At 43.6% G+C, this 14,928-nt stretch overlaps 1 protein-coding gene across 2 annotated transcripts in view; it reads left to right on the plus strand.

Moving 5' to 3' along the window:
- The window catches only part of LOC121567590 (neuroserpin-like), a 38,833-nt gene extending 37,146 nt beyond the window's left edge, over positions 1-1,687 (plus strand). For both annotated transcript variants that reach the window (XM_041877760.2, XM_041877761.2), the window contains exons 8-9: positions 238-327; positions 1,305-1,687. In XM_041877760.2, coding sequence (XP_041733694.1) covers positions 238-327; positions 1,305-1,381 — 167 coding nt within the window. In that variant the 3' untranslated portion in view covers positions 1,382-1,687. The remainder of the gene's footprint in view (positions 1-237; positions 328-1,304) is intronic.
- Positions 1,688-14,928: the final 13,241 nt, after the last annotated feature.

The following is a 14,928-nucleotide window of genomic DNA, read 5'->3' on the forward strand; positions in this document are numbered from 1 at the left end:
CTGACTGTTCAGAGTGTCAGTAGATTTAAATGTCTCAATTGTATACTCCTTGCATCCTCTCTCATCGCCTCCTTCTTAAAACCCATTGGAGGAGAAGGGCAGAGGGGAGGGAACCTCTGGCTTTCTCATCCAATGGGTTTTGAGAAGGAGGCAAGGAGAGAGGACGCGAGGAGTATGCAACTGAGATTTTCCCTGTGTCTTGAATGTTCTCTCTCGCTCCGTCTCTGTGTCCTGTAGGAATGATAGCCCTCACCAGGACTCTGGTGCTGTACCCTCAGGTCATGGCTGATCACCCTTTCTTCTTCCTCATCAGAAACCGCAGGACAGGTGTGTGTGTTACATTGTCGGTCGGTCAGTCAGTCTCCGTCTGCTTATATACAGTACCAGTCAAAAGTTTGGACACACCTACTCATTCAAGTGTTTTTGTTTATTTTTAGTATTTTCTACATTGTAGAATAATAGTGAAGACATCAAAACTATGAAATAACATGGAATCATGTAGTAACCAAAAAAGTGTTAAACAAATCAGAATATATTTTATATTTGAGATTCTTCAAAGTAGCCACCCTTTGCCTTGGCAATTCTCTCTACCAGCTTCATGAGGAATGCTTTTCCAACAGTCTTGAAGGAGTTCCCACATATGCTGAACACTTGTTGGATGCTTTTCCTTCACTCTGCGGTCCAACTCATCCCAAACCATCTCAATTGGGTTGAGGTCGGGTGATTGTGGAGGCCAGGTCATCTGATGCAGCACTCCATCACCCTCCTTGGTCAAATAGCCCTTACACAGCCTGGAGGTGTGTTTTGGGTCATTGTCCTGTTGAAAAACAAATGACAGTCCCACAAAGTGCAAACCAGATGGGATGGCATATCGCTGCAGAATGCTGTGGTAGCCATGCTGGTTAAGTGTGCCTTGAATTCTAATTAAATCACTGACAGTGTCACCAGCAAAGCACTATCACACCTCCTCCTCCATGCTTCACGGTGCATGCGGAGATCATCCGTTCACCTACTATGCGTCTCACAAAGACACGGCGGTTGGAAACGCATGTACATATTACCTCAATTACCTGGACTAACCGGTGCCCCCCTGTATACAGCGTCACTACTGTTATTTTACTGCTGCTCTTTAATTTTTAAATTTTTTACTTAACACTTATTTTTCTTTAAACTATATCATTGGTTAAGGGCTTGTAAGTAAACATTTCACTGTAAGGTCTATACCGGTTGTATTAGGCGCATTTGACAAATAAAAATTGATTTGATTTGACAGTTTCTTTCTCTCCTCTTGCCACTCCCTCCAGGTTCCATCCTTTTCATGGGCAGGGTCATGACACCAGATGTCATCGAGCCTACCGACTTCGACAACGACTCCATGTAACTATGAAGACGGCCAATGGGATTCCAGTGTGCTGCTATCCTGCTATGAGATCATATGCTCAAAACCAATCAAATCCAGGCAAAACGACGCCATAAATGCAACCTTTCCACTCCCCATCGTTGGCTGTGTTTTTATACTCTTATCGAGAATATATATGATTCCTATTCTATATTCTATATATTGATATATACATATAATGTGACTGTGTTTTGATACTGTATGCTTTAACCACTTGGTAAGAGAGAGGGAGAGAGCTGTAAATACACTACATGACCAAAAGTATGTGGACACCTGCTCGTCGAACATCTCATTCCAAAATCATGGGCATTAATATGGAGTTGGTCCACCCTTTGCTGCTATAACAGCCTCCACTCTTCTGGGAAGGCTTTCCACTAGATGTTGGAACATTGCTGCGGGGACTTGCTTCCATTCAGCCACAAGAGCATTAGTGAGGTCGGGCCTTCCCCAAACTGTTGCCACAAAGTTGGAAGCACAGAATTGTCTAGAATGTCATTGCATGCTGTAGCGTTAAGATTTCCCTTCACTGGAACTAAGGGGCCTTGCCCGAACAATGAAAAAAGCCCCAGACCATTATTCCTCCTCCACCAAACTTTACAGTTGCCACTATGCATTGGGGCAGGTAGCGTTCTCCTGGCATCCGCCAAACCCAGATTTGACCGTCGGACTGCCAGATGGTGAAGCGTGATTCATCGGTCCAGAGAACACGTTCCCACTGCTCCAGAGTCCAATAGCGGTGAGCTTTACACCACTCCAGCCGACGCTTGGCATTGCGCATGGTGATCTTAGGCTTGTGTGCGGCTGCTCAGCCATGGAAACCCATTTCATGAAGCTCCTGACGAACAGTTCTTGTGCTGACGTTGCTTCCAGAGGCAGTTTGGAACTCTGTAGTGGGTGTTGCAACCGAGGACAGACTATTTTTACACGCTACGCGCTTCAGCACTCTGAGCTCTTCAGTAAGGCCATTCTACTGCCAATGTTTGTCTATGGAGATTGCATGGCTATGTGCTCGATTTTATACACCTGTCAGCAACGGGTATGGCTGAAATAGCCGAATTCACTAATTTGAAGGGGTGTCCACATACTTTTGTATAAATAAAGAGAAGTAATGTTTTCTATCATGTATTGGATCAGTAGAAAGAAAATATATATCCATGCCCTTTAATTTCACTAGCCTCACACACACAAATGCATACACACATGCTCTGTTGTTTAAGGTGTGTGTCTCCAAAATCACCATCATTATATTCCTGTACATGTACTATTGTGTTAGATACCAGACAAGATATTTATTTTAACAAAAAAAAAAGTGTGCAGACAATTTATGTATTTAATCACACAGAATCTTAGTAATTTTATTTTAGTTCCTCTGGTTTTTTTTTTAAACGCTAGAAGTACTTGATGAACTAATATGCCTTCTGAGTTGTTGATTGAGTGGAGGCTTTTGCAGACAGGTGAACAGGTTGCTATTGAGAAGAGGCGTGCATTTGGAGACTGCGTTTGGATGTACAGGGAGAAATTATAACACCAGCTGTATTCACTCTTTTACTGAAATAAATATGAATGTGTTCCAGTTACAATTGTCTGTCTTTTTTATATAATTGCATTGAATTGTATTTGGTAACACTACTTTACATTAAGTTCCTCTTAGACCTGTGTAGTCGCTTTATAATTACTCTATTTACAACATTGTACTGTATTAGTAATAGTAATTACATCATTTCTAATGGTGACCCTCTGAGGTAAAAGGCCATATAACAGTAGTGTCACGTTAAGACTGGAAATGACCTAGACAAGCCCTCTGGATGCATCACTATCCTCGTTGAAATAGCATAACAGCAAGAACATAGTAGAGTCCTAGACCAAATCTGATCAATATTATTTTTTGGGGCAAGGATAGGGCCATCATTTGGCATGGAGAGAGAGAGAGAGAGAGAGAGATCTTATCACAGAAGTAGTCAAGGGCACGCTAGAGGACAGACAAGACTAGGGAATGAGGCTGCATCTCAAAGGCTTCCTCTCCTCATCTCCTCCCCCTCATTGCAGATGATGGAAAGGAAGCTGTAGGCATTATCATATCATTACAGAACAATCCTGGACAACCCGAAGCCTCAGCAAGCCAGGAGGGGAAGGGGAGGAGCGAAGGGGGTCCAGAGAAACTGCGTTACGCCAGTGTGTAGGCAGTATAATCATATCATTACAGAACAATCCTGGACAACCCGAAGCCTCAGCAAGCCAGGAGGGGAAGGGAGGAGCGAAGGGGATCCAGAGAAACTGCGTTACGCCAGTGTGTAGGCAGTATAATCATATCATTACAGAAGCCACTTTACACTATTTACATGCACTATTGAGAGGTCAATGTCAGAGATGGACTTGCCACGGTGGGTTCAGTCACAGGGTATCAGTGAGTGGGATATGGAGCAACTTTCTTCTCAAAGATCTATTCATTTGGTATTCAGGTCCAAGAGTGTGCACCGTCACACCGCGCAGCGCGTCCCGTCCCAGAACGTGATTGATCAGCGCGCGCATGACCCCACATTTAATTGAATCGAAGGTTGTTGGAGACCTTGCACCAGAATAAAAGCAGAAAATCCTTCATTCGCTTCAAGCACAGACTGATTTCCTCAAATTCAATTGTGTTTATGGGAATGTAGCATTAATCTATCTCTTTCTCTTATTTCATGTATTTTTTCTCAAAAAAAAAAAAATCTAATTTCTGTTATTTAAAGGATGCCATAAAACGAAACAAGCATGATCACTTTTGTGTTTAATTAAAAGCAATCAATAATATTCTAGTTTATTTCTTAAAGGAATGCTACTCAATCAAAATAGGTGATAATCCTTAGGTCTAGACTACTTGTCACTACAAACAGGCAAGACATTCTGGAATTGTTTTAAGATGTTCAAACTATGGATGATTTAGCTATTTGATTTAGCATTTTTGGAACCCTTTAGATATAAAAAAAATGTATTTGAAAATGATTTGATAAAATATTGAATTTGGCCTTTACTACAATAGCTTATAGAAATGAGGAACAAGGCGTTAAAGTGTCAGTCTTATATCTACACATAGGCCCTATTTAACCCCTTTTTTTCGGGAGAGCTGATAACCCCTGCTGATTTTGTACGTTTGCCCACTGACGAAGATATGATCAGTCTATAATTTTAATGGTAGGTTTATTTGAACAGTGAGAGACAGAATAACAACAACAAAAATCCAGAAAAACGCATGTAAAAAATGTTATAAATTGATTTGCATTTTAATGAGGGAAATAAGCAGGTAACTTCGATTGTAAACTACAGCGCGCACGCCTGTTCGCAAAACTATGTTGAGATATGGGATCAGAGCATGACAATGTTCTATTTCACACCAAGGCTTGGTGGTTATCGAGGTGGAGTGTTGGAAAGATTTTTCTAATTGAGAGAAGAACTGTCGAATTGAGAGAAGAACTGTCGAATTGAGAGAAGAACTGTCATTCACAGTGGATGTGGTGGTGAGATAAGATACATTATGTCAGACTCATTTGCAATTGACTGCCATAGCCCTACATTACAAGTAAATGATGGTGAGTTGATAATATAATCAGAAATACAGTTAGAATGTTTTGCAATTGACTGCCATAGCCCTACATTACAAGTAAATGATGGTGAGTTGATAAAATAATCAGAAATACAGTTAGAATGTTTTGCAATTGACTGCCATATCCCCAATTAAAAAAGTAAACATTGGCTGTTAATTACATACTTTTTTCACATGGTTGGGGTCTATATCTACACATAGGCCCTATTTAACCCCTTTTTTTCGGGTAGGCACAAAACTACCTCCATACTTCCATTCATTTTTTTTAAAACCAGGTGCGGATTACCTTCAGAAGAGTCGCCTGACACTTGCGCACACCGACACAGGTCTCTGAGTCTGTATGCTTCCAGACACCGGAGTAGTCATGACCCCGGACTAACGGGGCATCTCGCCCCCATGGGAAACTACAGGGTTGTACGACTACGCTCTGTTCATTACGCGCTAAAGGCCAAGGAAATTTTGTATAACTTTGGGAGATGTCAGAAAGGTAGGTAAAAGGTCTAATTTAATAGCCTTATTTTGTCATTTCTTTCCGTTGAGCAGTGCTTGAAGTTGGAAAATAGTTTACAAATGTAGGCTTAACAAGCAAAATGCGTTGATTGGTTTTCATTTAGACTATGTATGAGTTTAAATTCTGCCGTTTTTCATTAGCCTAGGCTGCATAATTTTTTTTGTTGCCATATTATTATTACTAGTATACACGAAAATAGACGATATTAATTATAGAAACATTACTATCCAGGTTCCTTTTATGCGGCTTTTATAAACTAATGACACCTGGTCGGGTGTCCGCTGTTATGGCGACGGCTCCGGTGCGGGAGGCAGAGTTCACTTTAACCGAAACCGGACAGCAGCGGGTCAGGGTTTCAGCAAGGCGCATGCACTTGAGGAGTTCCATTTCAACCAGCCTCCTTGTGGTTGTGCGCAACAGAAACAGTAGAGCCGGAATTCTCTGAGGCTTCAGGCCTATGATAAACAGGCCTGAAGAGAAGAATATGTTAGGCCTACATTTATGATGATGTTCAAGGCTCTTTTCATTTGGCTTTGTATTATTTATTTTGGGTTTTTATTTTTGGCTCTGAAGCTGTTGCAATTAATATGCTCTCTCTCTCTCTCTCTCTCTCTCTCTCTCTCTCTCTCTCTCTCTCTCTCTCTCTCTCTCTCTCTCTCTCTCTCTCTCTATCTCTCTCTCATCCCACTCCTTCATACACTATATATATATAAAAGTATGTGGACAACCCTTCAAATTAGTGGAATCGTCTATTTCAGCCACACCCATTGCTGACAGATGTATAAAATCGAGCACACTGCCATGCAATCTCCATAGACAAACATTGGCAGTAGAATGGCCTTACTGAAGAGAGACGTTCAACGTGGCACCGTCATAGGATGCCACCTTTCCAACAAGTCAGTTCGTCAAATTTCTGCCTTGCTAGAGCTGCCCCGGTCAACTGTAAGTGCTGTTATTGTGAGTGGAAACGTCTAGGAGTAACAACGGCTCAGCCGCGAAGTGGTAGGCCACACAAGCTCACAGAACGAGACGGCTGAGTGATGAAGCACATAGCTCGTAAATATTGTCTGTCCTCGGTTGCAACACTCACTATCGAGTTCCAAACTGCCTCTGGAAGCAACGTCAGCACAAGAACTGTTCGTCGGGAGCTTCATGAAATGGGTTTCCATGGCTGAGCAGCCACACACAAGCCTAAGATCACCATGCGCAATGCCAAGCGTCGGCTGGAGTGGTGTAAAGCTCACCGCCATTGGACTCTGGAGCAGTGGAAATGTGTTCTCTGGAGCGATGAATCATGCTTCACCATCTGGCAGTCCTATGGTCAAATCTGGGTTTGGCGGATGCCAGGAGAACGCTACCTGCCCCAATGCATAGTGCCAACTGTAAAGTTTGGTGGAGGAGAAATAATGGTCTGGGGCTGTTTTTCATTGTTCGGGCTAGGCCCCTTAGTTCCAGTGAAGGGAAATCTTAACGCTACAGCATGCAATGACATTCTAGACGAATCCAACTTTGTGGCAACAGTTTGGGAAAGGCCATTTCCTGTTTCAGCATGACAATGCCCCCATGCACAAAGTGAGGTCCATACAGAAATGGTTTGTTCGAGATCGGTGTGGAAGAACTTGACTGGCCTGCACAGAGCCCTGACCTCAACCCCATCGAACACCTTTGGGATGAATTGGAATGCCGACTGCGAGCCAGGCCTAATTGCCCAACATCAGTCCCCGAGCTCACTAATGCTCTTGTGGCTGAATGGAAGCAAGTCCCTGCAGCAATGTTCCAACATCTAGTGGAAAGCCTTCCCAGAAGAGTGGAGGCTGTTATAGCAGCAAAGGGGGGACCAACTCCATATTAATGCCCATGATTTTGGAATGAGATGTTTGATGAGCAGGTGTCCACATACTTTTGGTCATGTAGTGTACATTTTTCACCCTCTAACTCCCTTGTTGTTGTCCCTCTCTCCCAGTTCCTCAGGTGTGAACACGAGCAGTGGCAGTTTTCCCAAATCCCACTCCTCCCAGTATTCTAACCTCAGCGTCACACACACACCCCTCTCCGTGGACCAGAGTCCAGATTCTGGAATCGTCACAACCTCTGTGAGTGCCACGCCTTATGCCACATTCTCACCCTCCAGTCCTCCCTTCTCGCTCTACCCACCTCTTACCCTCCCATCTCCTGACACCCCCTTCCACAGCTCCTCACCCCACAACCTGCCCCTCTCATCCTGCAACAGCATGACTGGTCCAAAAAGGTTATGTTCTGAAAACATCCTCATCCCCCTAGCCGTTCCATTTGAAACCTTGGTGCAGCCATCACTGTATTGCTCACACATTTCCAGTTCCTATCTGCCAACACAGGTGGGTTAGGGGTTGTTTAGTTTAGCTATAGATGAGTAACTTTGTGTGTGACATGTGAGCAGAGCTGGCTCTGATGTCAGCCCACTCAAGGTCAGTGCTGAGGGTGCCTGGGGTCACCAAGCATGGGTCTAGTCCCCCACGTGTCTAGGGTGGGGGAGTGGGTTGGGTTATAGCCGAGGTGATACCTGGTGGCCAACTACAAGAAACGTCTGACCTCTGTGATTGCCAACAAGGGTTTTGCCACCAAGTACTAAGTCATGTTTTGCAAAGGGGTCAAATACTCATTTCCCTTATTAAAATGGAAATCAATTTATAACATTTTTTACATGCGTTTTTCTGGATTTTGTTGTTATTCTGTCTCTCACTGTTCAAATAAACCTACCAGTAAAATTATAGACTGATCATTTCTTTGTCAGTGGGCAAACGTACAAAATCAGCAGGGGATCAAATACTTTTTTCCTCACTGTATACAGTACCAGTAAAAAGTTTGGACACACCTAGTCATTCAAGGGTTTTTCTTAATTTTTACTATTTTTTACATTGTAGAATAATAGTGAAGACATCAGAACTATGAAATAACACATATGGAATCATGTAATAACCAAAAGAAGTGTTAAACAAATCAAAAATATTCTTCAAATAGCCACCCTTTGCCTTGATGACAGCTTTGCACACTCTTGGCATTCTCTCAACCAGCATCATGAGATAGTCATCTGGAATGCATTTCAATTAACAGGTGCACCTTCTTAAAAGTTAATTTGTGGAATTTCTTTCCTTCTTAAAGTGTTTGAGCAAATCATTTGTGGTAGGGGTGGTATACAGAAGATAGGCCTATTTGGTAAAAGACCAAGTCCATATTATGGCAAGAACAGCTCAAATAAGCAAAGAGAAACAATAGTCAATCATTACTTTAAGACATGAAGGTCAGTCAATCTGGAAAATGTCAAGAACTTTGAAAGTTTCTTCAAGTGCAGTCGCAAAAACCATCAAGTGCTGTGATGAAACTGGCTCTCACGAGGAATGCCACAGGAATGGAAGGCCCAGAGTTACCTCTGCTGCAGAGGATAAGTTAATTTGAGGTACCAGCCTCAGAAATTGCAGGCCAAATAAATGCTTCACAGAGTTCAAGTATCAGACACATCTCAACATCAATTGTTCAGAGGAGACTGTGTAACTCAGGCCTTCATGGTTGAATTGCTGCAAAGAAACCACTACTAAAGACACCAATAAGAAGAAGAGTCTTGCTTGGGCCAAGAAACACGAGCAATGGACATTAGACTGGTGGAAATGTGTCCTTTGGTCTGGAGTTCAAATTTGAGATTTTTGGTTCCAACTGCCGTGTCTTTGTGAGACGCGGTGTGGGCATGTGTATTTCCCACCGTAAAGCATGGAGGAGGAGGTGTTATGGTGTGGGGATGCTTTGCTGGTGACACAGTCTGTGATCCCCGCATGTGTATTTCCCACCGTAAAGCATGGAGGAGGAGGTGTGCTGGTGTGGGGGTGCTTTGCTGGTGAAACTGTCTGATTTATTTATAATTCAAGGCACACTTAATCAGCATGGCTACCACAGCATTCTGCAGCGATACGCCATCCCGTCTGGTTTGGGTTTAGTGGGACTATCATTTGTTTTCAACAGGACAATGACCCAACACACCTCCAGGCTGTGTAAGGGCTATTTTACCAAGAAGGAGGGTGATGGAGTGCTGCATCAGATGACCTGGCCTCCACAATCCCCCGACCTCAACCCAATTGAGATGGTTTGAAGGAAAAGCAGCAAATGTGCTTAGCATAGGTGGGAACTCCTTCAAGACTGTTGGAAAAGCATTCCAGGTGAAGCTGGTTGAGAGAATGCCAAGAGTGTGCAAAGCTGTCATCAAGGCAAAGGGTGGCTATTTGAAGAATCTCAAATATAAAATATATTTTGATTCGTTTAAAACTTTTTTGGTTACTACATGATTCTATATGTGTTATTTCATAGTTTTGATGTCTTCACTATTATTCTACAATGTAGAAAATAGTACAAATAAAGAAAAACCCTTGAATGAGTAGGTGTTCCAAACTTTTGACTTGTACTATATATACAGCTCTGGAAAAAATTAAGAGACCACTGCAAAATTATCAACTGGTCAAAATAACAAAAAAGATGCAGTGTTGTCAGACCTCGAATAATGCAAAGAAAATAAGTTCATGCTCATTTTTAAACAACACAATACTAATGTTTTAACTTAGGAAGAGTTCAGAAATCAATATTTGGTGGAATAACCCTGATTTTCAATCACAGCTTTCATGCGTCTTGGCATGCTCTCCACCAGTCTTTCACATTGATGTTGGGTGACTTTATGCCACTCCTGGCGCAAAAATTCAAGCAGCTCGGCTTTGTGTGATGGCTTGTGACCATCCATCTTCCTCTTGATCACATTCCAGAAGTTTTCAATGGGGTTCAGGTCTGGAGATTGGGCTGGCCATGACAGGGTCTTGATCTGGTGGTCCTCCATCCACACCTTGATTGACCTGGCAGTGTGGCATGGCGCATTGTCCTGCTGGAAAAAACAATCCTCAGAGTTGGGGAACAATGTCAGAGAAAAAGGAAGCAAGTTTTCTTCCAGGACAACCTTGTACATGGCTTGATTCATGCGTCCTTCACAAAGACAAATTTGCCCAATTCCAGCCTTGCTGAAGCACCCCCAGATCATCACTGATCCTCCACCAAATTTCACAGTGGGTGCGAGACACTGTGGCTTATAGGCCTCTCCAGGTCTCTGTCTAACCATTAGACGACCAGGTGTTGGGCAAAGCTGAAAATTGGACTCATCAGAGAAGATGACCTTACTCCAGTCCTCTACGGTCCAATCCTTATGGTCTTTTGCAAACCTCAGCCTGGCTCTTCTTTGCTTCTCATTGATGAAGGGCTTTTTTCTAGCTTTGCACGACTTCAGGCCTGCCCCTAGGAGCCTGTTTAGAACCTCCCTCGCCGTGCACTTCACCCCAGCTGCCGTTTGCCATTCTTTTTGTAGGTCACTTGATGTCATTCTACAGTTGTTGAGTAACATTCGAATGAGTTGGCAGTCATCCCGGTCAGTAGGGAGTTGTTTTCGCCCTCTGCCGGTCTGTAGCTTTGTTGTCCCCAATGTCTGCTGCTTGAACTTGTTCTTATGAACCGCCTTCATTGAAGTTTTAAGGATGGAAGCAACCTGACGCTTGATTAATATTACTTTTGAGGTACTATTAGCACTGTTTTTGCCATCCAGCTGGTCCTATTGCAAGAGGATAGGGATGACCACAGCAGTGGTTTTTATACTTTTCCTTGTTAAATAAGATTTGGTTCAGGTGATCACCTAATCAGTACCTAATTCAGTAGAATGAGGTGTGCCTGTGTTGGAATTCAACAGACACTGGAATGGAATGGCTGTCATACATGTAGAGATGCTGATTTAAGAAAAATTTGCAGTGGTCTCTTAATTTTTTCCAGAGCTGTATATATATATATATATATATATATATATATATATATATATATATATATATATATATATATATATGCAGTATACTGTATATATTATAATATCATATTTTTGTCTCTCAATCAAAATCGAAATGAAAAATTATTCAAATCTAAAAGTTAAAATTCAACCAGAGAGCGCACGTAGATCGTGGGAAAAGGCCTCACTTGACCGTTGCACTTGAATCATTCCAATGGTGAATGGCTAGACCCCCTGCGCTATGAAATCACACATTATTGCAGAGACTTTGATATTACAGCCCGCAATTTATATGGTAAAAACAATGTGTGGGGAGGCAGATGCACAGAAACTCACATCATACCTTTGTCCGATAACACTATGGCTAGCAATCAAGAGGAATCTGACTGAACGACTCAAAACCTCCCCACCATATGCTCTCCAAATAGACGTTAGCTGTGAGGGCCGAGATGCATTGACATTTGTTCGCTACCTGTCGGGGGATGCTATTCATGAGGACACATTGTTCTGTCTCACGATTCCAGAGTATTAAACAGCACATGGGGACGTTCAGTGTGTTGCGTGGCTATATTGACGAAAAACAGATTCCATGGGATCGAATGGTCGGTTTTTGCACAGATCGGGCTCCATCTATCACGGGATGGTGGTTAGGCCTCTGCACTCTAGTTATGAATGTCTCCCTCTGCCATATGGAAACATTGTATGATAAACCCACTGAGCTATAACTGAGATACACTGAGAGCAACTGGCCGCAAAAGAGCTGATAACTTCGAAAACTATGTTGAGAAATGGGATCAGAGCATGACAATGTTCTATTTCACACCGAGGCTTGGTGGTTATTGAGGTGGAGTGTTGGAAAGATTTTTCTAATTGAGAGAAGAACTGTCTAATTGAGAGAAGAACTGTCGAATTGAGAGAAGAACTGTCGAATTGAGAGAAGAACTGTCGAATTGAGAGAAGAACTGTCGAATTGAGAGAAGAACTGTCGAATTGAGAGAAGAACTGTCGAATTGAGAGAAGAACTGTCATTCGCAGTGGATGTGGTGGTGAGATAAGATACATTATGTCAGACTCATTTGCAATTGACTGCCATAGCCCTACATTACAAGTAAATGATGGTGAGTTGATAATATAATCAGAAATACAGTTAGAATGTTTTGCAATTGACTGCCATAGCCCCAATTAAAAAAGTAAACATTGGCTGTTAATTACATACTTTTTTCACATGGTTGGGGTCGCGAGAATTTTCTGATATCAAAATGGGGTCGTGGGCCAAAAAAGTTTGGGAAACCCTACCCCCTTGCTCCTCCTCCTCCACCTTGTCTCTTTTCATCTCTTCTTCTCCTCTCCTCTCGTTTCTCATCTGCAGTCCAGCCGGTTCAGGTTCGTGTCGTGGCAGCGTCTTGAGGAGAGTGATGTCAGAGGAGACCAGCTCTCCTGTCCCAGGGTCAGAGAAGGTCAGAGAGGTCCCCACCTTGGCAACCTTTGACCTTTTAATGATGTTGTTTTTCTCTCATCTCAGTTCTCATAAGTCACTTCTGTCATCATGATATCATCAACCAGGGCCATCAGAGGAGGACCTCTTTCTGAGAGAGGATGAAATCCCCTTTGAAAGGGGAGGGAGGAGGAAGAGGAGGGAGGAGGAAGAAGGGCAGAGGTGGGATGAGAGGCTTCAAGAGAACTGGGAGAACTGTGTGGTGAGAGACATACTGTACTATGTGTGTGTGTGCTTGTGCATGCCTGCATGTGTTGTGTGTCTGTTCGTGTTGACACACACCTGAGTAACCCTCTCCCTGTGGTCCCTATATTCCTGGTATTCCCAGGAGCTGAACCTGTCCTATCAGGGCCTGAGTAACCCTCTCCCTGTGGTCCCTGGTATTCCCAGGAGCTGAACCTGTCCTATCAGGACTTGGGAGATCCGTTCCAGCAGGAAAACTTCAGTCGGATCCTGAGGAGGCTGATCCGAGTGGAGAGACTGCAGCTGATCAATAACTCCCTCACCGACCTGAGTTCTATACGCCTGCCAAGGTACTACACTACCCACAATGCCCATATATATGCCTGCCAAGGTACTACACTACCCACAATGCCCATCTATACGCCTGCCAATATACTACACTACCCACAATGCCCATATATACGCCTGCCAATATACTACACTACCCACAATGCCCATATATACACCTGCCAATATACTACACTACATACAAAGCATCAATATACGCCTGCCAATTACTTCACTACCCACAATACATCTCTTCACTTCATGTAGTGACAACTGTACTTCTTTCTTCTTTCCTCTAGGTGCAGAAGCCTGAACCTGCATCGTAACCACTTGACATGTGTACGTCAGCTGCCAAAGCTCCCGGCCGTGGAGCACCTGTGTCTGTCTGAGAACAGTATCTCCACACTGGGGGGACTGGGGGCTCTGGGAACCAGCCCACTCTACTCCCTCACACTCACACGTAACCCTGTCAACTACATACAGGACTACCGTGCACGGTGAGGGGGGATAGAGGAGAGAGAGGAGATAAGGGGAGAGAGAGGAGGTGAGGGGAATAGAGGGAGAGAGAGGTGAGGGGAATAGAGGGAGAGAGAGGAGGTGAGGGGAATAGAGGGAGAGAGAGGAGGTGAGGAGGTGAGGGGAATAGAGGAGAGAGAGGAGATAAGGGGAGAGAGAGGAGGTGAGGGGAATAGAGGGAGAGAGAGGAGGTGAGGAGGTGAGGGGAATAGAGGGAGAGAGAGGAGGTGAGGGGAATAGAGGGAGAGAGAGGAGGTGAGGGGAATAGAGGGAGAGAGAGGAGGTGAGGAGGTGAGGGGAATAGAGGGAGAGAGAGGAGGTGAGGGGAATAGAGGGAGAGAGAGGAGGTGAGGGGGTGAGGGGAATAGAGGGGAGAGAGAGGAGGTGAGGGGAATAGAGGGAGAGAGAGGAGGTGAGGGGAATAGAGGGAGAGAGAGGTGAGGGGAATAGAGGGAGAGAGAGGAGGTGAGGGGAATAGAGGGAGAGAGAGGAGGTGAGGGGAATTGCATTGCTTGCTGTTTGGGGTTTTAGGCTGGGTTTCTGTGTAAGCACTATGTGACATCTGCTGATGTAAAAAGGGCTTTATAAATACATTTGATTGATTGATTGATAGATAGATAGAGGGAGATAGAGGGGGTGGGGAGATAAAGGATGCACGATGCTAAAATGCTAGAATGTCAAGAGTAGTTTGGATTTTTTATCCTGTATTAACCCTTAGTTTCCCTCTCCTCTCTGCAGTGTGTTCTCCTGTTTGCCAAAACTCAGAGTTCTGGATGGAATCCCCAAGCTGCCAGAAGATTCCATGCCTCCTGGACTCCAACTCCCAGCTGCCACCAGGATGTGTAACATTCTGTGACATCAAACTGAGGGGCTTTGGAAAGTAATTCCATAAATAATAATAGTCATACCATAAATAATGCACTGAAGACATTTTTAGTAGGCCTACCAATACTGTTGTGTATATTTTATGACACTGAATATATCATGTATTTTTACACATTATACTGTTAAGTTGTTTTTACTTGTCCTGGGGTACGAGTTGTGTGACTGGGCTGTGTTAGGCATTTGGCTGATCTAGGAAGAC

This window comes from Coregonus clupeaformis, chromosome 6 (genome assembly GCF_020615455.1).
Source record: "Coregonus clupeaformis isolate EN_2021a chromosome 6, ASM2061545v1, whole genome shotgun sequence".
NCBI classification, from domain to species: Eukaryota; Metazoa; Chordata; class Actinopteri; order Salmoniformes; family Salmonidae; genus Coregonus; species Coregonus clupeaformis.